The sequence below is a fragment of the Lonchura striata genome, chromosome 1A, assembly GCF_050655825.1.
Source record: "Lonchura striata isolate lonStrDom1 chromosome 1A, ASM5065582v1, whole genome shotgun sequence".
NCBI lineage: Eukaryota > Metazoa > Chordata > Aves > Passeriformes > Estrildidae > Lonchura > Lonchura striata.
The window spans coordinates 18901172-18927966 of record NC_140741.1 but is presented as its reverse complement, the minus strand read 5'-3'; the positions used below and the strand labels follow the sequence as shown (position 1 = coordinate 18927966).

Sequence of the window (26795 nt, the reverse complement as noted above, 5' to 3'; positions counted from 1 at the left end):
CTCTGGGTGCCATGCGTTGGTTTCTGCAGAGAAGAGAGCTTCAGAGGCTCTAGGAGAGCCTCATCTGTGAGAGATTGTGCTGGCACCTGGCAATGGTGACTTATTTACAGCCAGCCACCGCTATGGACAAGGTGAGACATTTCTCATTTCTGTACTTGCATGCAAAGGAGCCTCTGTGCAACAGGCAGCATCCAGTGCTGCTCTGAGTGTTTCTGGAAGAGCAACTGTTGGCTGTTGAGTAAGAAACGACACAGACTCACAGAAGGCTGGTTTGCACAGCATCTCGCTTTACTTCAAAATTCTCTCTTATACACTCTTCTGATACAGACAGATCAGATTGGTCAATTAAGCAATACATTTCACCTGATTGGCTAATTAACAAAATGCCTTTCTTATAAACAATCTTTGAGAAAAACAGAAAAACAGAGTAGGAAAACAACACTTGCAGGTTGTTTATAATAATAAGCTATCATTGTTTATCTTCAACTCCCTAAAGTCTCACAAGTCGATTTTGGGAAAACTTACCTAGTTTTCTTGCTCTCTGACCAGGCTGTCACATCCACAAGCATCAAGCAATGAGGGCATTGCATTCAGTATTGAACTGGCTGGTTAACAGGACATTTATTGTATTTTTTTTTTTAATTATGTGCAGGTAAGTGTTGTTCTTGAGCTCTGCACCTCACAAATGCTTTCTGAGTCAACAGCATAAACTGAAAAGTGAAAATTAGGCTACAGAATGTCAGGGTTGTTACTGGCAACTAGAAAATAACCTTGTAGCCTCCTTATTTTATTTCTTGTGCACTTATTTCTGCTTGTATGCTGCAATGTTTGCCAAAATACTGCTGTTACCTGACACCAATAAAGCCAATGGTGTGATTTGTCTCTGTATTTTCAAACTCAAAATGTTTGATAGCATCTTCAAGTTAATTAATAAATATTGCCCTCTGAGGACAGATAGTAAGGTATTAATTAGACATGCAAACCACTTAAAACTCAGATGAAATGAAGATCTAAGCTGAAGTCATTGTCATGGTTTCACCCTAGCTGGCAGCCAAGTCCCATACAGCCTCTCACTCATGCCCCCACCAGCAAGATCAGGCAGAGAACTGGAAGGATAAAAGGCAGAAAACTCGTGGGTTGGGATAAAGACAGTTTAATAGAGAAAGCAAAAAGCTGCATACACAAGAAAAGGAAAACAAGGAATTAATTTACTGCTTCCCATGGGCAGGCAGGAGTTCAGCCATCTTCAGGACAGCAGGACTCCATCACATGTAATAGTGACTTTATAAGAGAAATGCCATCACTCCAAACATTATCTTTTCTCCTTCTCCTTCCTCCTTCCCCTCTCTTCCTTGTTTTCCCCACCTTTATATACTGAGCATGATGTCATAAGGTCTGGAACATCTTTGTTTGGTTGGGGTCACCTGTCCTGGCTGTGTCTCCTCCCAGCCTCCCAGTAACACCCAGCTTCCTCACCAGCCTCACAAAAAGCAGAAAAGGCCTTGGCTGTGTGTAAGCCCTGTTCAGCAATAACAAAAACATCTCTATACAACCCTGTGTTCAGCACAAATCCAAAACACTATCCCATACCAGCCACTGTGAAGAAAATTAATTGCCCTGTAGCCAAATCCAGCACAGTCACATAGAACACCCCAGAGAGGGTAAAAGAATTTGTGTTCATTTACCAAAACAAATGTGTCTTCCAGAGAAAGAGGTCCCTTATGTCAAAAAGGAATAATCACATCCAAGAGCCTTCAGCATAACTGCAAACTTCAAGAAATCCACAGCATCAAAAACCCTGAGAGGCCATTGGCCACTGCACCAGAAAGTTTGCCTTTGGCCAAGGGCATACTCATGGAATGAGGATAGAGCAACATGGTTAGGAGACTGTCCTAATTCCCACTTTTTTTGTGAGCAGCTTTCTTTTACAGGAGAGACTAAATGTCTGTGAAGCTTGTGCTGTCTTGGTGGTAGTGGGGTTTAAAAGACAAGAGCAGATTGTGAAGAGTGACACTGACTCTATCAGCAAAAGACCCTGATGCTTTAACATGTAAGACATGCATATGTGTATTACAATAAAAACATTCATTTACAAAGGTTATCCATCCTATCTGACCTATCCCTGAAGAAGAAAAACTCTTAAGACTCCAGCAATGTGAAATATTGCCCTGAGGAACATGATATGTCACCATATTCTCACTCTCCCACATCAAAGCTGCAGTTTCTGTATTTGATTCCTGGTATTGATTTAGATTTTTTAAACTCTTAAAATATCATTTCTTCAGGCCAACACCAATCCTAATGGACTTTTTGTGCTCAGAGAAGAGGCTAGAAACTGAAAGGTGCCAGTTAGTATCTAAACTTTTATTAGATCAGAAATGTAGATAGTCACAAACATGTCTGTGAAATGCTAGAGAATCAAAAAACAGCAGGTATTCAGGCCAGGAGAAGCTCAGCTACCCTGGATATTATGACGGAAAATCCTAGTACTGGAACATAATGGAGCAGTCATTTTCTGAACAATAAAATTATTTGATTGAGGTGGTATCCTTTCCTGCCCTTTCTTGGAACACATTCAATCCCATTAGTGGGGATTTTTGTACCTAAAAGGTATGGTTTTGAGTTGTAAAATGTGATTATTCACACTGGAATAATAATGTGAGGCATATAACACTGTTTAGTCCTTAAAGCTGATCAGCTTATCACTGTCCAACACAAAGGACTCCAAAATCAGATATCTGAACAAGCTGAATGTGTTAAAGCAGTGACCAGGGATGCTATGGGAACAGGAGGGTCTGGACTAATCTTTGCAAACATGAGATGTGGTTCTGGTTTTAGTTAAGTACATCAGGCAGGAAAACCAGTGTTCCTTGCTCCTTTGTTTCCCTGTTTTCATCTGCTTCTCGTTTCCTAGGAGAGCTGCATCTTCTTCTCCAGTGACTACTTGGACTGTATTTTCCCTCCATCTGAATTTTTATCCCATCTCTCCCCTTCCTTTTCTGCTGGCTGCCACTTCTGTTCCCTTAGTAGTGATTTCAGGGTTCATGCTGTCACTTGAGTCCCTCAAATGCCACATAGGTGGGTATTTACACCGCTTTTGAATAAATGTTATTCTTTTCAGCTTCCCCCACAGGGACACGAGTGAAGGCAGGAAGCAGCAGGGAGAGCAGCAGAGCACTCACATGTGCAAGGGAACAGGTCAGTACTTGTTGCTGGTGACCAAACACTGTGCAGGGTATGGAAGGGGCCTATAGGCAAAGTCACTCCCATGTCCCAGTCCTGTCACTTTTCCTGCCTCCCATAAGTCTCCAAAGGAAAACGTTTTACTTTTTACTTTCTGAAGGTTTGGGCTGGAGTTTAGGGAGAGAAAAGCAGCAGTTTTATAAATAATGACTAAAATAAATTATGCTTGAATCAAATGAAAGCTATGTAAATATTCCAAAGATTATTACGAGAAAATCTAGAAGAGGCTACTAGTTTTATATAAAATAAAGGTTAGGTTTTATTTTATATAAAATAAACTTAGGTCAACATTGCTTTTAGTAGTAGAATGAAAACTGAGTTAAGAATCTGGTGGATTCACATTTTTTTCCTTGTTTTCCCTACTCCTGTTTTACTGGCAGTCTCCACCCATGCTCATTGCTTCTACTCATGTATTTAACTCAGAGGCAAAGAACTATGAAATCTCCATCTGCTGAAAAACCCACAGATAAGAGTGTCCAGCAGCAAAGTTCCAATCACCAGCTGAATATTATCTAATTTCACACTGAAGGTAGGAATATTTCAGGTTTAGCAATGTCACAGAATGATAAATACCCTGAACTAGTTCTCAGAAAGTTCCAGAGGTACCAATATATATGCTTTGTACTGGAATAGTTTAAAGCAAAGGACAAGGGGAAAAAAAAAAAAAAACTAAAGGAAAAAGGAAAAAGCAGCCTTGTTTTTTCTATTGCCTCACAGTGGATCAATCAGACAGCAATTCCTAGAAAAATGAAAATATGTATAGTATATCTGAGAGTGGGAGAGATAATAAACTGCTATAGGTTCTAAAGAGCTGCAAAAGAAAAAAAATGTCAGGGTTATATTCATAAAAATATCTCCTACATTATTTTCCTGGAGAGCAAAGTAATTTTCTTAGGTGTGTGTTACTCTAACTAGTAATCAGAAAATGACTGAACACTGGACAACAGCCTAGTTTTGTTCTGCTTTACATTCTCTGTCCAAGGTAACAGGGAACACAACTGGTATCATTAGAATCTGTGTTTTTACAAATCATCCAGACCTGTATTTCTGCTGTTATGACTGAGAACTTAAACCAGCACTTTCAAATGTTCATGGACCAAGCACAAATGCTACAATTTACAGGACAAATACTGTCTTTTCAGTGCATGAAAAGGCTAAACAGTTTTTGAAATTTGGATAAATTTTAAGGGCATTTCAGACATTCTGAGTTGAATGTGTATCAAATTTTCACACCACTTAAAAAAAATCATATCAATTATCACACCAATATGGAAATCTTGTAATTGTTTTGATTAAGAAAGTGGAAGGCTGGAGGTTTTTTTAGAGATACCGTCTTCTTTTGAAAGTATATAATAAAGGAGACCAAGATTAACTATCATCTAATATCTCCTTTGGATATTCACATTTTGGAGCATCTCAGAAAGATCTCATAAAGTTTTGGTGATCTTTTGTGGGTTTTTTAGATTGTTTGTTTGGGATTTTTGTTGTTTGTTCTTTGGTGTTTTTTTGGTTGGTCGGTTTGGTTTTTTGTTGGTTTTTGGTTTTGTTTTTGTTTGTTTGTCTTTGGTTTGTTTCTTTGTGTTTTTTGTTTTGTTTTTTTTTTTGGTTTTTTTTGAGAAAAGATGGAGTGTTCAAATGGTCCCAGTGAGACAGCTGCTCCCAGGTAATCATATATATTTTCTTACTGACTGCCTAAAACATTGTTCTCTGAAAGTGCAGGTGTTGATTAGATTAGACAAATGTTCTGGGGTGGGGGGCAACCTAGGTGGAGAGTCTTGGTCTTTTAGCAGCTGGATTTGTTTTCTCATCCAAATTTAAATTAAGTCAAACAATTCTGAGGAGAATCAAACACCAGTGCATAACCAGGAGTTTGGTGGGAGGTAGCAGGTTTTACATTTACAAGTTTGCATTACCTGCTGCAATACTAGATAAACTGGCTGTGCTGCATTGCAGGAGTCAACCAGCCAGTGGCCCACAGATTTGATAGCAGAAACCTGCCTTTAACATCTTGGTTGCAATTTGATTTTGACTTATGTTGATCATGAAAGCTAGTCTCTGTAAAAGGTGTTGATGATATCAATTATTAGTAGATAGGATTTCATATCACCAAGAAATAGCTACAGTTATTAACTATTTATCTTTCATCATGATGGATCAAGCAGAGAGACCAAGTAGCCACCATGTGAAGGAGTAGAAAATTCCATTTGTCACTAGGTGTGGGTTCCCTCAATCAAAAGGAAAGCATAATATGAGTATAATTTTTGTCTCCTTCCTACACAACAATCTTTTAAAGTAGTTCTGAGGTGTTTTTTTTTTTAATCTCATGTATTTCTGCAGGTAACTCTGCTGTGTTTACAGCACTGGACATGACTTCTCAGTATTAGAACTGCAGCTCTTTGATGGAACATCAAATGTGATATGAAAGTCTAGCAGAATTCAAAGTGAATGAATATTTTCTGGAAATAATCAGAACCTCAGAAGAAAGAGACCCTACACTGCTAAAAGCAATGGGAAATGTATTAAAAGTTACAGATTCATAGTAGTCTATTAATTCCACTGCTAGGGTTTTGCCCTGGACATAAATTGCTTGGGGAATAAAAAAAGGCTATGACTACATTGAGATTAATTATCCCTTGGTATAAATTTCATGGAAATGAATGGACTTACTGTGTTAGTTAACCTCTATTACTCTGTTGGCTTTTCCACAACAGGCTATGTGCTGGGAGAGCCATCTCCTATTACCTCTGCTACCTTTTCCTTCAGAGATCAGAGAGATTGTCCCAGTGTTCAGTCCTCAGCATTGGTATTATTTTCCAGAGTTTGTGAGCAATTTTTCACTACCATTACACATTCCCGCCACATAGCAGGAATTACTGATAATTACCCTCTTCATTAATGTGGCTATTAGAGAGAAACTTCTAAACTTGGCCAACTGCTTAGTCTGTACATTTTATTCTTACATACTTGTGTAGCCTTTCTGTTGACTGCACTGCAGGGCTCAAGTCACAGGAAACCCCAGGCTCCCCTCTATGCAAGCGTAGCCTGTAAAAAAATCAATTAAAATCCATTGAAATATTAAATTGAAGTTGCATTTATTTACCAGTTGCAACACAGCAGTATTGCACTGCATTTGAAGTGCTTTTCCACAGCGATGGCCCGCAGTGTGAAAGGTGAAATATAAACCTCAGTTCTCTCACCAGCACTAGTACATGGCCCGCAGTGTGAAAGGTGAAATATAAACCTCAGTTCTCCCACCAGCACCAGTACATTCAGAGGTTGTGCAGTCCCATGTTCACAGCTGAAGTGAAACACAGATAAGGATCTTGCACTGGCAGGTTTCAACCTAGTGTATTTTAGCTGGCCACCATTAAATAGATCAGGCTGTGTTAGAACAGCCTTTCTCTGAAGTCCTGCTGCTGTTCTGATCCAGCAGCTTTTCTTTGCAATGCACTCAAATACCGTTGCCTTTTTTTTTTATTTATAATAAAGGCCTTCTCAGCAAGAAAGCATCTTAAATTACCTGATGTAGCAGGTGTTTTATGCGTGTAAGCAGCATTTCAATGGGTGTGGCATAAGGGTCATGGCTGTAGTTCAGACGGGAACACACGGCCAATTTGGGGAAAGATGGCACTAGGCAGAAGGTGGGGAGCAGCTTTGAGGGACAGCAGTGTTTTCCCGAGGATTAGGGGGATATCCCGATGTCTGCTCAGCCAGACCCGACCCTTCCCTAGCTTGGAGCACCCTGTGTGAACACAGCAGCAGCTCGGGCAGCCAGGGCCTGAAGTCTGTCAGTGGGAAAAGCAGGGAGGTTGTACGGATGCCGGCGATGGATTCTTTAAAGCGGTGATCACCGCAGTTACGGCCAGCAGGTGATCCGGGCAGCGCTGCAGCCTGCCTGTCGCTGCTGCACGGGTCGCGCTCGGAGCATTCACCGCAAAGCCGCGGCGCTGCCGCCGGCCGAGGGATGCCCGGCGCCCCGTTCGCTCCTCCCGGGAATTCCGCCTCTGTATTCCCCTCTGCGCGGGGCTCCTCCTGCCCCGGCGCTCCCGCTCCCGGTTCCCATTCCCGCTCCCGGCTCCCGGGCCCGGCCCGGCGGGGGCGGCGCCGCCATTGCGCTCCCGCGCCGCCGGGGGGCGCTGCGGCGGCGGCGGGCGGGGCCGCGGGGAGGGGGCGGGGCCCGAGCCCACGTCCGAGTTCCCAGGGCGACGGGGCGGTCGCGCCGTGACGTCACGGTGCTTCCCGGTGACGTCGGCGGGCCCATGCGCCGTGGCTGCGGCGATTCGGCGTGACGTCACGAGGCCGGCCGTGACGCGGCGGCGGCGCTGGGAGCGGGCCGGGAGCGCGCTCGCCGCTCGCTCCTCGCACTACGGGTCCCGGCTGGGGCCGCCCCGGCGGCGCGGACGCGGCCGCCCCCGGCCCCGCCCTCGCCCCGGCGCTCCGGCCCAAGATGGCGGCGCTGAGCAGCGGCGGCAGCGCCGAGGGGGCCTCGCTCTTCAACGGGGACATGGAGCCTGAACCGCCCGCGCTCGGCGCCGGCTACGCGGGGGGCGGCAGCGGGGACCCGGCCATCCCGGAGGAGGTGAGGCCGCGCGGCGGCCGCCCGCCCCCGGCGCGGGCCCGGCCGTGCCGGCGGGGGCAGGGAGCGGGGCCGGGCGCGGAGGGAGGGCGCGGGTCCCGGCCGGGCTGCGGAGGAGCGCGGCTCGGAGCCGCCGCGGGTGCCGCGTCCCGATAATGCGGGGGTTTTGCCGTCGGCTGCCCCCGGTGGTTTTGAAACATTCGAAATGCGTTTTAAACCTGAGGTTGGGCTCGGTTCGCTTTGCGGACGTGCCTTTTGTGGACGTGTTTTGCACAAAGCGTCTTAGGAAATGTTAACGGACAGGGCACCGTGGATGTCAGGCCTCTGGTTGGTGTCTTTCTTAAATACTTCCTGTGTTTTTGGGGCTTATTACTTAACTTCCCAATCCCACGGGGAGCGAGTGGTACTACCTGTTTTGCTGGGGCTGAAGTGTGAGTTGCAGACGCTTCTGCAATGTTTTCGGAAGGGGGAATAAACTGTGCGGTAACAACACAAGGTGCTTTGCAGATTCAAGCACTGTAGGCATCCAAGGCAGACCAGCCTGCCAGATGCCATGCCTCGAGTCTGTTCTGGAGGTAAATACAGATGCCAGAAGCTCTGCTGTTTTGTTCTCAGCGTTACCGGCTGGAGAGTGTTTCAGCTCAGCTTTCCCTGGAGTGTCTGTGCAGTTGGTACGAAACCTCTCGACTCTGAGCAGCCTTGCGACCCTTCAAGGAGCCCTGCCCACCGGGGAACCTCTCCTTTCCAGCCTCCAGTAGGGAAAATGAGCTGGCTCGGACCAGCTCCTCTCAGAGGGGTCCAGTTTGATTCCCAAATTCCCAAAGACTGGGGAGGATTTTTTTATCCATTTTATTGATTAATAGCATACTGGATTATAGTGGAATTAGTGGGTTGAGAAGTTTGGGAAGTGCTAGAGCTCATGCTGGGTACATGTCCAGAAAGGAGAAGTAGGGAAAGAGTCGGTCCCTGTGGATGTCTGCAAGATGTGAGGTTGATTCCCTCATCCTAAGAAGTTCCTGACTGACTTGCTTGCTGAAGGTAGGCAAAATTCAGCAGTACACATATATTTTACACCTACCCAGCACGGTGATTAAACACCTTGAGTAATGCCAGTCCAGTCTGAACTTTCCTGAGTAAGGAGAAACTCTCAGCTGGTTGAGGAACCCAAACACCTGAAGAGTGGACATACACTTTTAGCAGCAAAGTGAGGCTAAAAAGCTTCTGAATTTCCCAGTTATTTCTGTCATTAAAAAAAAAAAAATATATGGGATTAATCCAGTAACTGATTTTTATTGTGACTCTTGAAACAATAACATCAATACAGCTGAACTGCTTAAACTGAAGTATAGGAGAGAATAGAGGGAAAAGCAGTGGCAGGGCCAAGAATTTTTTTAAAAAAACAGTTTTCATACTGAAGGGGATGTTTGTGAAACTGCTCTAAGTCACTTGAACTTCAGAAATGTTTGAGACTGTCAGTCATGACATTTGATTCCGAATGCTAAATTATATAGCGTGGCTGCTCCTGCTTCCATCCTGGATGAGACAGAGATAAGTGGTCCAGCATGTGGAACACCTGAAGAGCAGCAGGGTTGATGGGCTGTCAGTACAGGTGCAAGTATTTAGGAAGTGTGTGGGGGATAGTCGTGGATTATTTAAAAGCAAACCTCTTCTCCATTGGAAATACTGAAGCACATGGGTCTCAAGGCAGAGCTGGTTGTAGAGGTTTTGTTTTCTGATGTGGTTTTGTTGCATACTTAACTAGTTCTTCCTCAAGTTGTAGGTAATTAGATTTGTTTACTGTATAAGTACACCTATTACTTCACCTAAAGCTCTACCTTAATGAAGTTCAAGCCCAAAAAGTTGCTGATACAGTTAAAATGGAAACTATCCTTAATACTAGAACAAGCCAACCTAAAGTGTAATGCAAGTTCAAAGTGACAGAAGTCAGAGAAATACTCAAGTGCTGGTAACTGACTCACGGCTGTTATATAAGTACATGTTCTAGTGTTTTGTTTCATTGTTTCAAGACAAGGTAAACCCAATCTTTTAAAGTAACCTTGCTGTGGAAGCCTCTCAAGGAGCATGACCTTACTTATTTAAGGCAATACCTGAAAAGGTTTCAGTTCCTTTAGTCTTTAGGGAAATGCAATCCTGATTTTCAGAAGGCAGGCCTTCAGTCCTGCTCTCAGTTTCTGCTTTTGAAACGGGAGCAGACAAGAATTTCTGGCAGATGTTGAAGTCATCTTGCACACCTTACTTGTATGTTAAAATGCTATGGTAAATGAGATGTTCTGTTCTGAGATTGTAGTTGAGTGCCCTGTGTTGGTTACAGCTACATCACTCTCTCTCATGAATTCCCAAGGGCTGGGGCTTTGAAAAACAAATCTAAGCCATATTGTTCAACTCATGACCACTTCTTAATCAAATAGTGAATTTATGCCTTTAAAAGTTGCTTTTGTAGCCTAAGTGCTGTTGCTAAAAATTTTCTAATAATGAGTATTATAACTCTTCTAATAAATAGTATAATAATTGCTAAATCTTTTCCCCCTATATTGAAATTCAGAGTTGGTAAGGGTAGTTGTCCATGCAGTCATAGAAAATATACAGGAAATGGCTACTTCTCAGAGACAGAAGGATTTGGGAAGAGTAGGGGCAAGTGCATTTAGAAGGAATTTGTTCCTCTCGCACTCCCTGTTTGGTTGCTGATGCTGGGAGGCTTCGGATGCGAGCTGGCGACCACAGGCACAGAGGTTGGCTTCTTCCCCAGCATGAATTCTCAGGACAAGAGATTGTTTGGATGGAAGGTTTTCAGAGCATTACAGGGTTGTTGATATAGTAAGGAGTGTGTGACAGCTGAGAGGAATGGTTCTGCTCTTGTTGCTATAGATTATTTACAGCAATATTAAATAATTCAAATGGGATTTTCTGTACTTGGAGCTTTGTACCCTTAACTGCTCTTTGTAAGACAGAAACTACTTTGAAGGCTGTGAAGTGAGGGCCTGAGCTGCTGTATGGTTGTCTTCTAGGCAGCAATGCTGGAGTTTATCCTGCATGAATATTAGTTATAAATTTAGAAACCTTAATCGTATGAAACAGACTTAAGAGTAAAATGGAGAATGGATAAAAAGATATATAAAATGAAGATAGAATGAAAAGGCACCTCTAACATCACAATATGAAATAAGTAATGGATTCTGCTAATGTAATGTAGGTGCATGAAGTAAAAGTGCACTTGATTTTGTTGTAGTAACACTTAGGGAACCTATAGTGCTGGGTATTAGAGTGTCTGTTTCTCTAAAGAGTTTACCATAAACATGCTAATTATTTGGAAACTTGAAACCATATGAATGTTTTTTTTCTTCATTGTTTTTGTAGTTTTGGGAATGCATTTTTTGTTCAATCTCAGTTATGTTTCCATGCATTAGTATTCTGTGACTGAAGTAACTTCACAGTCTGTGGATGACATCCTGTTTAATTGTGAGGACAAGTTAAAGTGGAGCTGGATGTGAAGCATCTTGTAGCTAATATTCTGCAGTAGTATATCTCAGAAGATAAGTGAAATAGTTGTCTCTGTTACGTAGCATGGAAAAGGCCATGGTTAATACTGTCTGACTTCGGGTCACAGCTTTGAGAAATGCATGGTCTGGCTGAGGGGAGTCTACAGCAGAATACTAGCAGTGATATAAAGTCTGGAAGGTCAGAGCTTTGAAGAAAGACTCAGTGAAATCTGAAGTTGTTGAAAAAAGAAATGGAAATTGTCAAATCTGATGCAAAGAAGAATGCAAATAACTTGTTTGCCAGGCTTGTGGTAATTACTGCCAGAAGTATTGAGTTCAAGTGGTAGCAGAGAAGATGGTTCCATGTCACTATGAGAAGTTGTTCTTTATGGCTAGGAATAGTGAAGCATGAAAATAAACTTTCTGAACTTATTTATAAGCTGGTCATTAATAGACTGTCACCTCAACAGGCAAACATATGTCAGGAGTGATGGGGGAAAACTGATTCAGATGTAAAAAAAGACAATTACTTTGGTAACCTCTCATTAGAGTTTTTATGATTTATTTCTGGCAAGGTCGATCAAACATTAGAACACAACCTTGAAATACTTAGGTTTAGTGGGGATAGTAGAGATTTCTGCTTAAGGTGTTTTTCCCAAAAGGGAATATGATTAACAGCTCTTTCCTGTGGTAGCTTGTTTGATTACACAAAACTTGCTTAATACTGTGGTGGCTCCTTCTGGAAAGTTATGTCTTGGGAAGCTTGTTTCTTATCTCTGTGGATATCCACAAACTGGTTGGGAACAAAATGTTTAGTACTGATTTTTTTTTTTGTCCTGACTTACAGTCTTGCTTCTTAATTCCCATTTATATTTTATTGTAGTTGTTAAACTCAAAGACCTCTTATTTTTAAAGCTGTTCTAATAATACCCTTCTTGACACTTGTTTAGCCAGGAATGGCAGCTCTTTTGTTGCATCAAGTTAAAAATACTGTAGACCAAATGCATTTTGGGTTTTGGCTCTGTTTTTTGTTTGGTTGGGGTTTTTTTTAGTGCAGATATTTTTTGATTGCAGCTATCTTTTAACATCAACTGATAACCCCAAGTTTCCTTAAGGCTTCAGTGATCCACTTTGTAACAAATCTGTAGTTCAATTTAATTAATTGTTATTAATTATTGTCCAAAATTTTGAATGCATGAAATATCTTGGAGGGAATTTGATTTAGAAACAAATCTAATTTTATTTGTACTTACAAGAGAAACAAAAGAAGGTTTTGATGGATCATGGAATTACTAATTCTCTTCCAGTCCAGCCTTCCAAGGAGGGTGTTTCAAGTTTAATGAAGGGGGTTTTCTGAAATACAGTTTTGGCCCAAGTGCAAGTTTTATTTTCAGTTTGAACCACTGGCTTCTGAAGGGTGATGAGATGTACAATATATCAGAAATGTCCTGTCATAATTGTAGTCCCTGTGGTGTCTACTGCTCCCTGTCTCTGCAGTTTGAGCTAAGTCATTCAAGTGGTGCTTTGTCACTCAGAGCTGCAGGTTTTGCCCTTTGCTGTGCCCACGTCACACCTCTCAGCCAGATCTACTCCCTTGTGCCCACTTGGTGCCACGCAGGTCCTTGTCCTGATTTGACTCCACTCACTGGTACTGAAGAAAATCAGCGTTGCTTTTGCTGCAGTAGTTTCCTGCAAACTTACTCCATGGAATCTCCTCAACATGAGGAGCACCCAGTGAGTTCCAAAAGCCTGTGAAGTCAGACACTAAAGGAATGTGGTTAGGGGGAGTAGTGGTAGTATGGGGGGGTGGTGTGTGTGTGTCCCCTTTTCTGTTTAGGTATTATAAATAATCTTTGTCCCATAAAACTCCATTGGAGCCTGAATTTTTAATATTTGAATGAGAAGTTGTGGTCAATGAGACTTCCTTAGCTGGACTTGTCAGGTTTAGATCCTGACACCTCAGACTTTGTGGTCTTGAGCTTCTCCTGCCAGGCTGTAACAATCTTGCTTGGTCTCTGTGGAGCCCTTCTGAGCATGCCTTTTACAGAAGTAGGATTGCATGCCATAGCTCTGCCAGTGTGCCAGGGATGTGAAGGTGTCTGTGAGCTTCTTGTGTAGCAAGTGTAGATTTCCAACTGCCTTGACCACGTTTTGGGTACAGTATTTCGTTTTGTGAGGTGTGAGATGGTTTTCATCATTTTCAGCCGTTCACACATCTGTGTGTGAACAGAGCTACTTTCTCACAGCTAGTGGAGGATACAGAAGTCAGCATGCAATAGATGTGTTCTCTTGCTTCAGCTTTTTTATTCCAGTTGCTCTTGAGCTTTTGGGGTGTACAATGGATTCCTCCCAATCCTCCCTCCTGTGCATAGCTTCTTTCCAAAAGAAATATGTATTCATTCAACTGATTCTCCCTTCTGTGGCCAGTTCTAAAGAGGGCTGGTTGATGCAGAATTACATGCCTTTTCTTTTTTTTCTCCTGCTTAAGCCCCTTGCTGCAATTTTTTGGTTTGTTGCGCCTTTTTAGCATTTGTGAGTTTTGGAGGAGCAGCAACAGTGTCTTTATTCTGTTTCTGGTTACGTTTTAGGAATGTGGACCCTAGCAAAAAAAGAGTTAAACAGGCAAAAATCTAATTTGTAACTTTTCTCTTTGACTGAAGGTGCTGCCAGTTCAGGCAGGAGTTTTGAGGGAGCAGTGCTGCCAGTTACCATCCCACTATGACACTCCCCAACCAACATGAGCATTTAAAATCAGAAAACAGAACTTCTTTTCAAAATGGAGCTTGTTGTGCAGCGTCAGATACAGTGCTCAGTATCAAATGAATTTTCCACACTATTGGTATTAAATGCAGAAGCACATATGAGTATGTTTGAGCACTGAAGGGCACTTTTGTTTTTCTAAGGTTGTGATTGAGTGAATGTGATTTTTGTGGGTTCTCGCAGTATACCTGCACAAAGCTTAGCATGAAGGGGCAATCCAATTTCTGCATGAAACATACCAACTTTGTTTAAAATCTTTCTTCTGGAAGACAAACAGAAAAAGCTGATAATGAAGATTGAACTAAGTTTAAAAATGTGTTACATAACTGAGTGGCTAGGAATATTTTTTTTACCCTAAAAAGGGGGATACCAGCTCTAATGTCTTGCTTTGTTATATAGTGAGGCCTCTTAAACGGTATAATTGTTAATAAAGCTACTGTTAAATGCACTGGTTAGTAATAAATAATCTCCAAATGCAGTTACATTGTATTCAGGCAACATTTTCTGACACTTGGAGCACAGACATGGTACCTTAATTTTTTTCCATCCCTTTATCTCAGTTAAAGGGTTTGTTTTGAAGGTAGACATTTTTGAAGTCAGACTAGTGTGTCTAGTTTTTCTTTCTCTAGTACAAGTTATTCACTAATGATGTTTGAAAAGCACTATAAAATCAACCTGAAATAAAATGCATCATTATGACTAAGAAGTTGGTAGTATCTCAATATTTGGAACTGGATGGTTGTATACTGGTGCCTCAGTCTTTGATCTGGTTTTGAAAATTTATTCATTAAACTTAATAGGTCAAATTTTCTCTATAATAGGTTTCAGTAATGTAGATTTAAATGTGAGACTTTAGTATCACCTGAGGTAGCTTTGCGAAAATATGTATTTAAGTGTTCTATAATTAAGCTCGAATACAGTTTGTACTGTCTCTTGTGACATTTTTAAGCCTATGTTAATCATATTGATGTAACTTTTTCCAGATACTAGGTTAAGTAGTTAGTGTATTTTTTTTCATCTACAATGGGTGGCAAGGAGCCAATTCTGCCTTTTAAATCATTTAATTTTGCAAGGTGGTACAGGGGTTGCTAAGGCAGGGTGGTCTGCTGAGTAGAATATAGAATGCTGTTTAGGAGAACATGGTTTCTGTGGCAGTTCCTATTTGACTATTTCCTTTGACTAGGAACACATTATTTGTGTTTTAAAAATAAAAAGGAAAGAATGAGTACCTTTGCTCTGGTTTAGCTTTTGAGATCTGCTCATGATAAAAATAGGATACCTTCTTTATTGGATCACAAATATTTCTAAACAAGCAGAGTATAGTTGGACTCGTCCAACAATTTCAACTGTCTTTTACATTTTCTAATAGGAAACTATTCACAGTAGTCACTATGTAGAAACAGTTTATTGGTGGAATATTGCAAAGTTTCTAACAAATTATTCTATGGATTGATAATGCAAACTTTTAAATAGGTGTTGATTATCTTTTCTGCCTAGTGAAATTAATTGTGTACTCTGGCAAGGAGAGAGAAGAATTAAGTTCTGTAGTTCAGCTGAAACTCAGTTTATTTGTTTTGTCATTTTAATTAATGTGACCAAAGCTGTCTAAGAGCTTTGCTGGACAAGCATTTGCTTCTTATAGGCAATTATTGTAATTAGCTAGCTGGCTGCTTGCTTTCCATCACAAATTTGACTTTTCAGCTTTAGGTGTGCAGAGAAATAGTCTGGTGTCTTCACAATAATCTTTCTTAAATGTCACTGATGTATGGATTTAGTGTTACTGAGATTCTGTGGTAGTTACCTGGCTAAATCAAAATTGCACTCTTAGGTGGGTTAGAAAATCTAGATAGTTTATTTCCTCTTTTATTTTTTTTTAAAGCTGTTACTGTCTAGGGAGAAGTTGTTGAATTCATGAATGTAAATACAGTGAATTGTTCCCAAACTCGGTCTGTGCGTGATCCTCGTGACTACTGAATTAGTATCAAAGTGAATAAGAGGGACTAGTAATACTGCAACACAAAAGCCATGAAAAATATGGAATTAAAGATTTAGCTGTGCAACTGGTGGTTAATGATGTAAATGAGGGATACAGGCAGCTCTTATTTTTCCACACACTGCTGTTCTACTGTGGTAGAGAACATTTGTTAACTTTCCTTTTTATAGTGCTTGGAGACAAATTCTACTTAGCAGCAAGCAGTAAAGATGGCAGGTGATGGAAAAAGTGGGAGAATGAAAGAGAATTGAAACTTAAACAGAAAGGCTGCTGCTGCATGGTAGCCTGAATCCATCTAAGTGTGAGCTATAGAGAGGAAAGGTGACTTTTTCACCAGCTGAGATGATCACTGTGTCCTTTGCCAAGCTGTTTTAAGCGCAGTAGACTGGCAGAAAGCTAACCTTGACAAATAGAACAATTTTTCACTTGTTTAGAGTATGGAAAGGGTCCAGCCAAAGGTTTACGTTATGGAGAAAGAGTAAGGAAGAGAGCAGGGGTAAATAGCCAAGGACAATGTGATAATTGCACCCACCATCTTGGCTGGTGTGAGCTGCGAAGCAATCAGTGCCTAAGGCTCTTGGTTGCTTCATTCTTAGAGAGAAGATGCTTGGTTATGTTACAAGGATAGACTTCACTGAGCTTTATCCTTTACAATTTTTGAATTCATTTTCAAAAATATTTTTAAACATTTGTAATGAGCATTTGAAGTCTGAATTTCTTTGTTCAAGAGGAGGCAACTTAAGAGGCAAAGGCCTGTCAGACTGAAAGGCTGTTTATTTGGCTTTAAGAGTAGAGCTGAATGATGAGCAGTTGAGTTTGTGTTTAGAACTAATGAAAGCAAAAGATACAGATTACTCTCGGTTGCAACTGATGGTTTGCAAAGAGATGAGAGATGTAGAGACATAGTTTCTCATGTGAACTCTCCAAGGATGATGGTACTTTGCTACTTGAATGTTAACTTAGTCAGATGTTGCCTAGGTTTTTGGAGAACAGTGGAAGTTGTTGGGTGTTGGTTCTTGGTGAAATGGTTTTGTTCAACAGGAGCAGTGTCAGATGCAGCTGAAACCTCCACTCCTAGCTACAAGTTAGTCTTTCCTTCATAAAAATTTCTACCTGTTAAATGGAAAATAACTTTTCATCTTGAAGCCTTTTTAATATTTAATTAACTACTGTGCTTACAGCAGATGCTCACTGATCACATTACTGTATTAATTGACCTAGTTATGACCCTAGCTGTCAGACAGGGTGGTACTGAAAATGTACCTCTTCAGAGGATTTTCCTTCCTAGATGTAGTCTTGTACATCTTCCCTAAGGCCATTTGTCATGAATCTAGAAAGATACATTCATAGGCTTTTGTGGGAAAAGAGATAATGGGTCCTTTTTCTCTTGGCTACAGGTACTTCTCTAGATATTGTTTTCTTGTAACTTACTTGCTAGTCTGTGGTTGTAAATTTTACTGACTTATTTTGAACTGCCGACATTCAGACTTTGACAGTGTTCCATTGTTGGCTACCCCAGACATTTTAAAGGACCTATAAATAAAAATTATAAAGATGATTCACAGAGATTAAAAAAAGCTGGGAAATATTAACTAGGAAAGGCAAGCTTGATGTTGACCTTGATGTTGACTCTTATGTGAAAGCCATTGCAGGCTGGTTTTCAAGTCAGTGAAGTTTTTCCGCTGTTGTCACACTTGCTCAGTAAAAACTTTAACTGCACTGTTGAAAATGTGGTATGCATGAAGAGCCAGGAGAATAGGAAAAGTGGAAAAATTAACACAGTTAATGCACAACTTGTGAGAAGCTTCCACAGAGAAATGGAGAGAAGCTATATCCTGGAGTATTGGAAGAAGGCAAGGACTGTACGCCCCACTGTCTGTTTGTTCTGCAGAATTGGCCTGCAGGAAATGAGAAGCAAGCTTAGTAAGAGTTAAGAAGAGGACTGGGACTGAGATGACTGAGGGGGGAAAGTATCTGAAGGAGGTACCAAAGTGCAAGAAAGAGGCAACAGTGATTGTCAGCACAGAAACCCAAATCCACATATTCTGCATCTTGCCATGCAAACAGTTTGGTGGGCTGCCTTGGTATTAACCCCATTCCTATGTCCTCTTGCCTGTCTTTTACCCAAGCATCTCACTTGGGTATGTTATCCAGCTAAAGACAATCTCATACATGACAGCTTTCTATAGTGTTTTCTGACAAAGTGGACCCTTGCTCAGGGGACCAAACAATTGAATTTGTGGTGTAAGAAAGAAGCCTGGAAGGACTGATTGGAATAGCACTGGATAGGTATTGATGATTTTTGTCCTCTTTATAAAGCAGTTTCCAAATGAAATGCTTAAATTTTTAATTGGTTTATTCTTTAATTACATTGTTAGTACTATCAGAATGTTTTCTGTCATCACCATGTGTGATAATCCAAGTGCAGGATATACTATTCCTGGACAAATAATGCAGTTTTTTTCTTAGAGAATAGATTTGAGCTTTCAGTGTCTTCTACCAAGCATGAATCATACTGCTTAGAGTTGGGATGCTCTGCAAGATTTGAGTAGTGATGCCAGGTGCAGAAAGTACGAGATAAGTTTGTTTTGTGATGTCTCAGGCACCGCACATTTTGACAAGCAGCAAAGGATGGGAAAATAACTTTATGGCTTAACCTTGTGTGTACCTGAAATTATTGTCCAAAGGCTTCTTGGGCTCTCTCAGGCTTGGTGCTGTAATTACTTCTCTGGGGGCTACTGGATCAGGCTCCTGGTGTGACTCCTTGGGATGGTCCTATGCAGGGCTGGGAGTTGGACTTGATGATCCTTGTGGGTACCTTCCAACTCAACAAATTCTGTGGTCTGTGCAGCCATAATCTTCTCTGAATAGAATGGATTTAGGCTTCTACTGTATCTGACTTGCCTCTGGCTTGAAATAGGTCATTGTCTTTATTGCATTGTAAGGGAGTGCTTGTTTGCAAAATTAATGTACAATTATCCACAATAGGCAGATTTAAGTTGATATATTCCAGTATATCTGGAATATTTCCAGTTGTCTGGCTGCCTGTGTCTATGTTAGCCTGCGTCAGCTTCCTTGTGTCAGCAGCACTAAAAGGAGAATCAAATCTAATCTCTTGTGATAGAGAATAACCTTAACCTAATGCTACAAGATAGGCCAGAAACATTTATTTGATGCTTTTTTTTGGAAAAATGATATGGTTATCCAAGCTGTAAAGGATTCATTACTTTTTCATGCAACTACAGCTTAAACAGTGTCTCAAATCCCCATTCTGTTTCCTATGGAAAGGGACCAGACTTACATGTGGTCAGTACTGGATGCACTGCAGGTTTACTTCAAAATGCATTTAGATTTCCAGCAACTGTCTCTGAGACTGGAATAGTTTTTGTATTTCTGTAAGATACTTGACAGTTGTGGTTTGATGTTTTCTTACAGGTGTAGGTTTCATAAATATAGTGGAGTGCACATAAGAATAAGAAAAAAATATGTCTGTTCTTTCTTAATAACTTTGAGGCAGTTTTCTTTTACTTCTAAAAAAGCGTGAATAAAGAGTGGATAAAGGGTTTACTGTAATCTTTAAAAACTTGGGTTTATTTTGTGGTGTAGTAACAAGCTCTTTGGCCCAGAACTGATTGATAAAATGTCATGTTTTTGGTGCCTTTGTTGTGAGGCAGTTCTTTGCTGTTGTCCTGGAATGTATGTGCTTATGGGCAGTGAGACCCTTGCTAGGCCATACTTGCACATTGGGGTTTTATTTGGACAGTTTAAAGAAAACTGTATATCTGTGAGTGCTGCTGCACTCCAGTGATGGAGCTCTTAAGAACTTTGTGTTCCAGGGTGTTTTGCACAGCAAAGATGGGGCTCTATCTTGGCTCAAGATCTTCAAGGTTGGGCTGTGCTCATGGCACAAACTAAGCTGAGTTGTCTGAATGAGCAAGTCTGCAAGGAGAAAAGATGGGCTGAAGTTGCTGGCTCTGCTGGCTGTGAAAATACAACAGGGATGGTAGAGTTTTTGTGAGGCAAAAGCTGTGGGTGCTGTGCTGGGCAGCAGCAGGCTTTTCTGAGTCATGTGAGGTCACTTGTTCTTGTTCCTTCGATTGAATTGAAGCAGCAATCCTGCATAGGATGAAGGATACCTGCAGAAGGGTTCATTCTCAAGCCAGATACTTAAGGATTGCTCTGGACCACAAAAAAACTGTGTCTTAGTATATTCACAAATGCAGGAAGCCAGAAGGTAAATTTGCTCTAAGTAAATAGCAGTACAAATTGCCACTTAAAAGGAAATTGTGAAGCTTGGAAATTTGTTATGGCATATGTGTTCTTGGGCTAGAATATGCTAGTCAATACTAGATTTGTGAAAGTTCTCATCTTGTCAGAAGACTTGATGAATATGGCACACAAAATAGCTTTTCCTTTTCTATGAGAAACAAGTGATTATTTGTTGCTATGGCTGACTTTGATAAATTTCCTTCTGCCTTCAGTGTTCTTCTCTCCTTCAGTGTTCTTTCAACTGTATGAGGAGCCTTTCTAAGATTATAGAATCCATATGAAGTTTGCCTGTAGGGTTCACTTGTGGAAAGGCTCTCTTGCACAGATATATACTATGTAATTCAGGGCAATGTTTTCAGGTGAAGATATTTTCTTATAGGCTGGCAGCAAATTTATTTTTTTTTCATTAATCTTAGAATCACAGAATGGTTTGGGTTGGAAGGGACCTTAAGTATGATCTTGCTTCAACTGCCCTGTAATGGACAGGGAACCTTCCACTAGACCAAGTTGCTCAAAGCTGTGTCCAACCTGGCCCTGAAGAATGTCAGGTATGAGACACCCACAATTTTGCTAGGCAGCCTAAATTATTAGTCAAATTCCACTTGTCGTGATACTAACTTTGGAGGAAGATGTCTGCTCTTTAACTCTGCCCGTTTTGGAGGCTATTTGATTCTCTTGCCAACATTTCCAAAATAACATGCTTCTATTGTGCATTTTGCTGGTGGTGTTACATTTGTTATTTGGTATCTTTACTGTAAGAGAAGAGGAAGCAAGGTTCTGGTTATGGACACAAAATAGAAAATAATATGAGCAGGGAAGTTACTCGTTATTGATATTGAAAAAAAGTATTTGGAAACACATGTGGCCGGGGCTCCTTCTTGGCGCTGGTGAGGCCTCACCTGAAGTGCTGTGTCCAGTTCAGGGCTCCCCAGTACAAGATAAACGTGGCTGTGCTGGCTAGACTCCAATGAAGGGACACAAAGATGATGGGCAAGTGGAAAATGGAGCCAGGCTATCTTCAGCAGTGCCTAGTGACAGGACCAGAGGCAGTGGACACTAAATGAAACACAGGAGGTTTCTTCTGAACATCAGGAAACATTTTTACTGTGAGGGTGGCTGAGTGATGGCACAGCCTTAGGGAGGCTTTGGACTCTACATCCTTGGAGATACTCAAAAAGCATCTGGACATGGTCCTGGGCATCCTGTTTGAGGAGGAACTTGGAGCAGATGACCTAAAGAGTTCCCTTCCAACCTCAAATCCTCCTGCAATTCTGTCTTGCTTTGTCAGTGAAGAATCTTCCCTCTTCACCTTCCTCATTGCCAGGCAATTAAGTATAGTAAATTGTTCATTTTGATGAGGAAAACCTTTGCTGGGTAAGATTGCCAGAATAACCAATTAATAGCCATTTCCTTAAGTACTATAAACCTATTTCTGGAGGTGATCCTGAGATAATTCCTAAGATTGCCAGGAATTCTAAGTACGTGCAGCCCAGGTTAACAGCATGTTACCAATTACATGGTAAGCAAACATCCTAAGCCTTATATTGAACAGGTTAATTGACACAGTGTTGATTCATGCTTGCTCTTTCACCAAGCATACAACTAGTACTTGCCATCTTGGGAAAAGCTAACCAAATACAGAAACCCTTCTCTTTGCTTATGGTTGGCAGTCCTAGGTTCACTGATAAATGATTGCAAGTTGAGAAGCAAGTTGACTCCCACCATTGCCTCAAGGGAATTTACATATAGAATACTTCAGTAGCACATTCTTTGGTATCCCCCCACTCTCACTCTTTGAAGTTTGGTTTGCTTGTTCCTGAGGAAACTATTTTTGCTCAACTGCAGCTTCTTGATGAAGTCTTTGTTCTGGTATCTGTTAAAAAAATTGGGCTAGAAGGGAATCAGTCATTAGTTTACTTCAGGAAACTGCTGGAAGATAACTGTTATATAGAAATAGAATGGTAAATAAGGTGATGTGAAAGTGCACATTCAGTATTTTAGAGTTTGTGAGCTTCTCAATTTACGTATTAAAACTTGTTTTGATCCCTCTTGGATTGCATCCTATTATTGGTGCCTACTTTAAAATATGAAATTATTTGCATGGTTTTTTTTGCAGAGGTAGGTTGTCACAATTTGTATATTGAGACCTGATCTTGAGACTATCTATTATATATTATAATCCATGAAGTAGAAAAGAGACTGGGAAAGGTAACAGGAATCTTTGAATTGTCTTTGGAAGAAACACCCTGGGGATGCTTTTTAGAGCATCCTGGCTCTAAAAACTTGATTGAATAATTTTTTCTGATAAGTAGTTAGAATAACAGTATGTATGAAGGAGCAATTCCCCTCTTTCTCACCCATCCTCTCCTCTGAATTTCTGATTTTGCTTCTATTTGCTTCTTACATCAGTGTAGCATTATTGCCTTAAAGGTTTGTTTTTGTGCTTTGCTGCCTTTTTTAGGTATAAATTGAGATTCATGGTACTGTTAACCTACATTAGTGTCCAAGTCCTAAAGTGAACTCTTTCCAGTTGTGAAAAATAAGTAGCAACATGAGTGGTTTCAGAGTACAATGCTGTAGGTCATCTCTGTGCACAGGAGGTAAATGTCTTTTTCAGGTCATGTCCAAGGTCTGTAGCTTGCAGGGTAGACTGAATATGGAAGTTGAGACATAGAAGATGCTAAAATCAAGAGATCCTATTGCCATGTAAATGGAACTCTAGGTATGGGTTTGTGAGTATTGTTAACACACATTGCTGAGGTTTAATAGAAAAACTCTTTAACTAAGTTTTGTAATGCTCTAGAAATTGGTTTGCAAAGTCTTGCAAGGAAAATACTTAATATGATTGATTAACAAGAAAAACAAATCATTCCTAGAAGTTGTTTATTTAGTAGGTCCTGAATTTTAGGACCAAATGTAAGTTCTGTCTATTTCACAAGCAAACTATTACTGACACTGGATGAACAAGATAGCCTTCTGCACTCGTTTATTGATAATTACAATTTTTATTATGGACTTCTCTTAATTTTGAGAGACTCTTGTTCTAGGACAGATTCTGTAGGCTTCCTTTGATGATTAAAAATTTTAATTTTCTGTTCTAGGTGTGGAACATCAAACAGATGATTAAATTGACACAAGAACATATAGAAGCACTGCTAGACAAATTTGGAGGAGAGCATAACCCACCTTCAATATATTTAGAGGTAAGTTTACATTCAAACAAATGTGGTTGGATTAATGTTGTGTTATCTTAATATTATGTAAAGTATCTGAGGTTAAAACTGAGAATACCTGTATTAAAAGCGTATATTCTCCTTGTGCATTACAAACTGAGCTCTCTTCTAAGAGCTAGAAAGGAACTGTATGGGATTCCTGGGATTCAGTAGAGGAAGATCAGTGGCATGGGGTAATAATAATGTTGGTGCAATAGAAATGTCAAGCCTCTTTGTAGGGGCCAGGGGAGAGAAGATTGTGTTTATAATGGAGAAAATCATGCTGTGTTAAAAGCCAATATATACACACGAAAACATTTTGTAAGACTAACTTTGCCTTTAAAGCAGATGACTTCCCTTTCTTTGTCTTTGAAAACTGGTCATGTATAATCCAAAAAATTGCATTAGTAGAAGGTGACTTCTTACAGAAATAAATAAAATTGTGGGGTGGAGTAGAATTTTTAAGCTATTTTGAATTTGTAAACTAAATACAAATTCATAGTCTTTATTTTTCATCACTCCAGATTCACAGAGTTGCGTTGACATAGGACCATTAAGAGCTTAAAGAGCTGAATGCAGAAGTTACCTCTATTAGGAATTGAAGGGTCATCATGTGCTTCAAACCTGCCCTTTTTGTGCTTTCCTCAAGTATTTAAATAACTGGAGGTCAACCAGATTTCTTTTCTAGTCCTTTTATTTGCAATTGCTGCCTAAAGGTACTGGATAATTAAAAATAAAGATCTCATTATTTGAGGTACTTCTAGCTTTTATCTTAATATGTCAGAGCAGGGCACTAGGTTGATTATACAAATGTTGACATTACGTCCTGAACAGTTAAGGTCAAATGAGGCCCTTGGTAGTTGCTTTACTTATTGCTAATGTGAAATGGGAGTATCGAATCACTACTATCACTGTTTTATCCACTCTGCTACATTTAAGCACACCTGTTTTCACAAGGATTGGTTCATTCCATGTGGATTTATTATTGCTAGACGCAAGTGGGTTTTGTTAGATTGTGTATCAAACTGCAATAAAAATGAACTTAGGCTATACATATAAATCTGTAAGTCTGGATTGAAGGTAGGAAAGCTGTTAGTTCAGCTGTTTCTCACTTGCTTTTATTGAAACCAAAACCAAGATACATTACTGGAAGCTCTGTGTTTGTTCTGTAGGTCATTGATAGGGAAAAGAGCATTTACAGTTATAAATAGGTACTGGGAAATTATTATGACAGCCTGAAGAGTAAGTGTGAAATAGTTGGTGACCACAAACCATCAATCTGAAAGCAGATTTGCCAGATCAGTGGATCCATGTGCCTCTGAGATGAAGCTCCAGTTCTGGCTCATCAGTGGGGCAGGGCAGCCCCATGAGGCAGAGCAGGGTGTTCCTCTGCGGCAGTGAGTTCCACAGGATCTTGAGCACATCTTGGGACAAGTAGTGCTGGTCCTGGCTAGGGAGCCACAAGCCATTGGGTGGAAGGTGAAAGGGGCTGACGTTGTGCTTTTGCAGTTGTTATCTCATAAGACAGTCCTGTGGAAAGAGCTTACCATGGTTGAAATTAAAAACTTGATCTTCCCAGCTCATTGCTATGCAGTTCCTCTGCTTCCTTTGCTCAAGTACTTGCAGTACTGGCAGTGACTAAGCCACGACCAGTCACTAACCTGTAAGGAAAATACCCTGGTTTTGTTGGATTACTTTACTATCCAGGTAGTAGTTTAAGCCTGATCATGATGAAGTTGGTGAGCTGTAAAGCTGTGGTTAAAATTAGGGAAGGGGAAGAGTTTGCAGCTGTGAGCCAAGAACTGGAAGATGGGGTGAGAGGGGAAAGAACTTTTTATTTGGATGGTCACTAGCATAGATTAGATCATCCTCAGTTGCATTTATCAAGGTGAACAGGATTAAATGCTACAGACCTGTAATTTGTTTAGTGTGTAGACTTCCTGTGGTAGAACTAAAGTGTGAAAGGAAAGAAAAAAAAAAAAAGAAATATTTTGCTGAATGCCAGATACAGTTAGAAGCAAGATTACTCTCTACCTTTGACTGTTAATTTCAGTCTTGCAGCAGTTGTCTAGTGTGTCCTTTCTGTGCCTTTCCCACCTTTTGGCTTGGTCAAGACAGGGCTTGCTTTCTGTTCTCAGCATTTGCTTGGCAGCAATTTATCTGAATCTAACCTGTCACTGCTAGAGCTTATGTTTTGACTTTCTGTATTCCATCATTTGTCAGAAAAAGGACCAGAAAAACTCTGGTTGCAGTACAGAAGAAAAAAGCTATATGTAAAAAGTTTTGAATGTAGTGTGATAAAGTGTGAAAAAACATGTTTGCCTCTAGGAAAAACTACTAAGAAAACACAATAGTTTTGATACAAATAAAAAAAAAATGTCTGTCTGACATGTTAGAGCAAACTTGCCACGTACAGAGTTATTGTGTGATATTGGGTCTGGGGCTCAAGTCCTGTACCTGGGTGTCATCACTGACTTCTGTGGAGGGCTCCTCTTTCCCCTTAAGCTTTTACCTGTAGTCTATGTCTAGGTCTTGATGTGGTCTGTGTAGTCTCACCAAAACTCTCAGGTGGGAAGTAATGGAACTTAGATTCCATCCATCATCTTTTGATCTTTCTCTTTTTATTGCTTTGCCAAAGACTAATTTCTGGCTGTAATTCAGTCCTGGTTTTACCCAGAATCTGTATGAATGATTTTGCTAGTGTGTTACTTGAACTGCATCACCCTTCCCTTTGTTGCCTTAGATTCATAGAATGGGTTGGATTGGAAAGTATCTTTAAAGGTCATCCAGTTTAACCCCCTCTACAATCAGGGGTAATCCAATTTAACACCCCCTCCAACCTGGCCTTGAATGTTTCCAGGGATGGGGCACCCACCACCTCTCTGGGCAACCTGTCCCAGTGTTTTACCACCCTCATCATACAAGTTTTCTTTCTTGTGTCTAGTCTGGATCTACCCTCTTTTAGTTTAAAACCATCAGCCCCATTCCTGTAACAGCAGGCTCTACTAAAAAGTCTGTCCCCATCTTTCTGACAGATCACTTCAAATATCAAAAGGCCCTTTAACTATTACAGGCTGGACCAACTCCAGCTCTCCCAGCCTGTCTTCATAGAAGAGGTGCTCCAGCCCTCTCATCTTGTCACCTTCCTTTGTACCCCTTCCAACAGGCCAATGTCCTCTTACATTGGGAGCCCAGAGCTGGATGCAGCTCTCCAGTGGGGTGTCACAAGAGGGGCAGAATCACCT

The 26795-nt window shown here is 40.8% G+C and overlaps 1 protein-coding gene across 3 annotated transcripts in view; it reads left to right on the top strand.

The window, feature by feature from the left end:
- The first annotated feature begins 7612 nt into the window (after positions 1 to 7612).
- The window catches only part of BRAF (B-Raf proto-oncogene, serine/threonine kinase), an 83828-nt gene continuing 64645 nt past the window's right edge, over positions 7613 to 26795 (top strand). The window contains exons 1-2 of one of the 3 annotated variants that reach the window (XM_031507954.3): positions 7613 to 7822; positions 23440 to 23541. In XM_031507954.3, the coding sequence (XP_031363814.1) occupies positions 7691 to 7822; positions 23440 to 23541 (234 nt within the window). In that variant the 5' untranslated portion in view covers positions 7613 to 7690. The remainder of the gene's footprint in view (positions 7823 to 23439; positions 23542 to 26795) is intronic. The other 2 variants (XM_085568200.1, XM_021551949.4) reach the window with 2 other exon arrangements.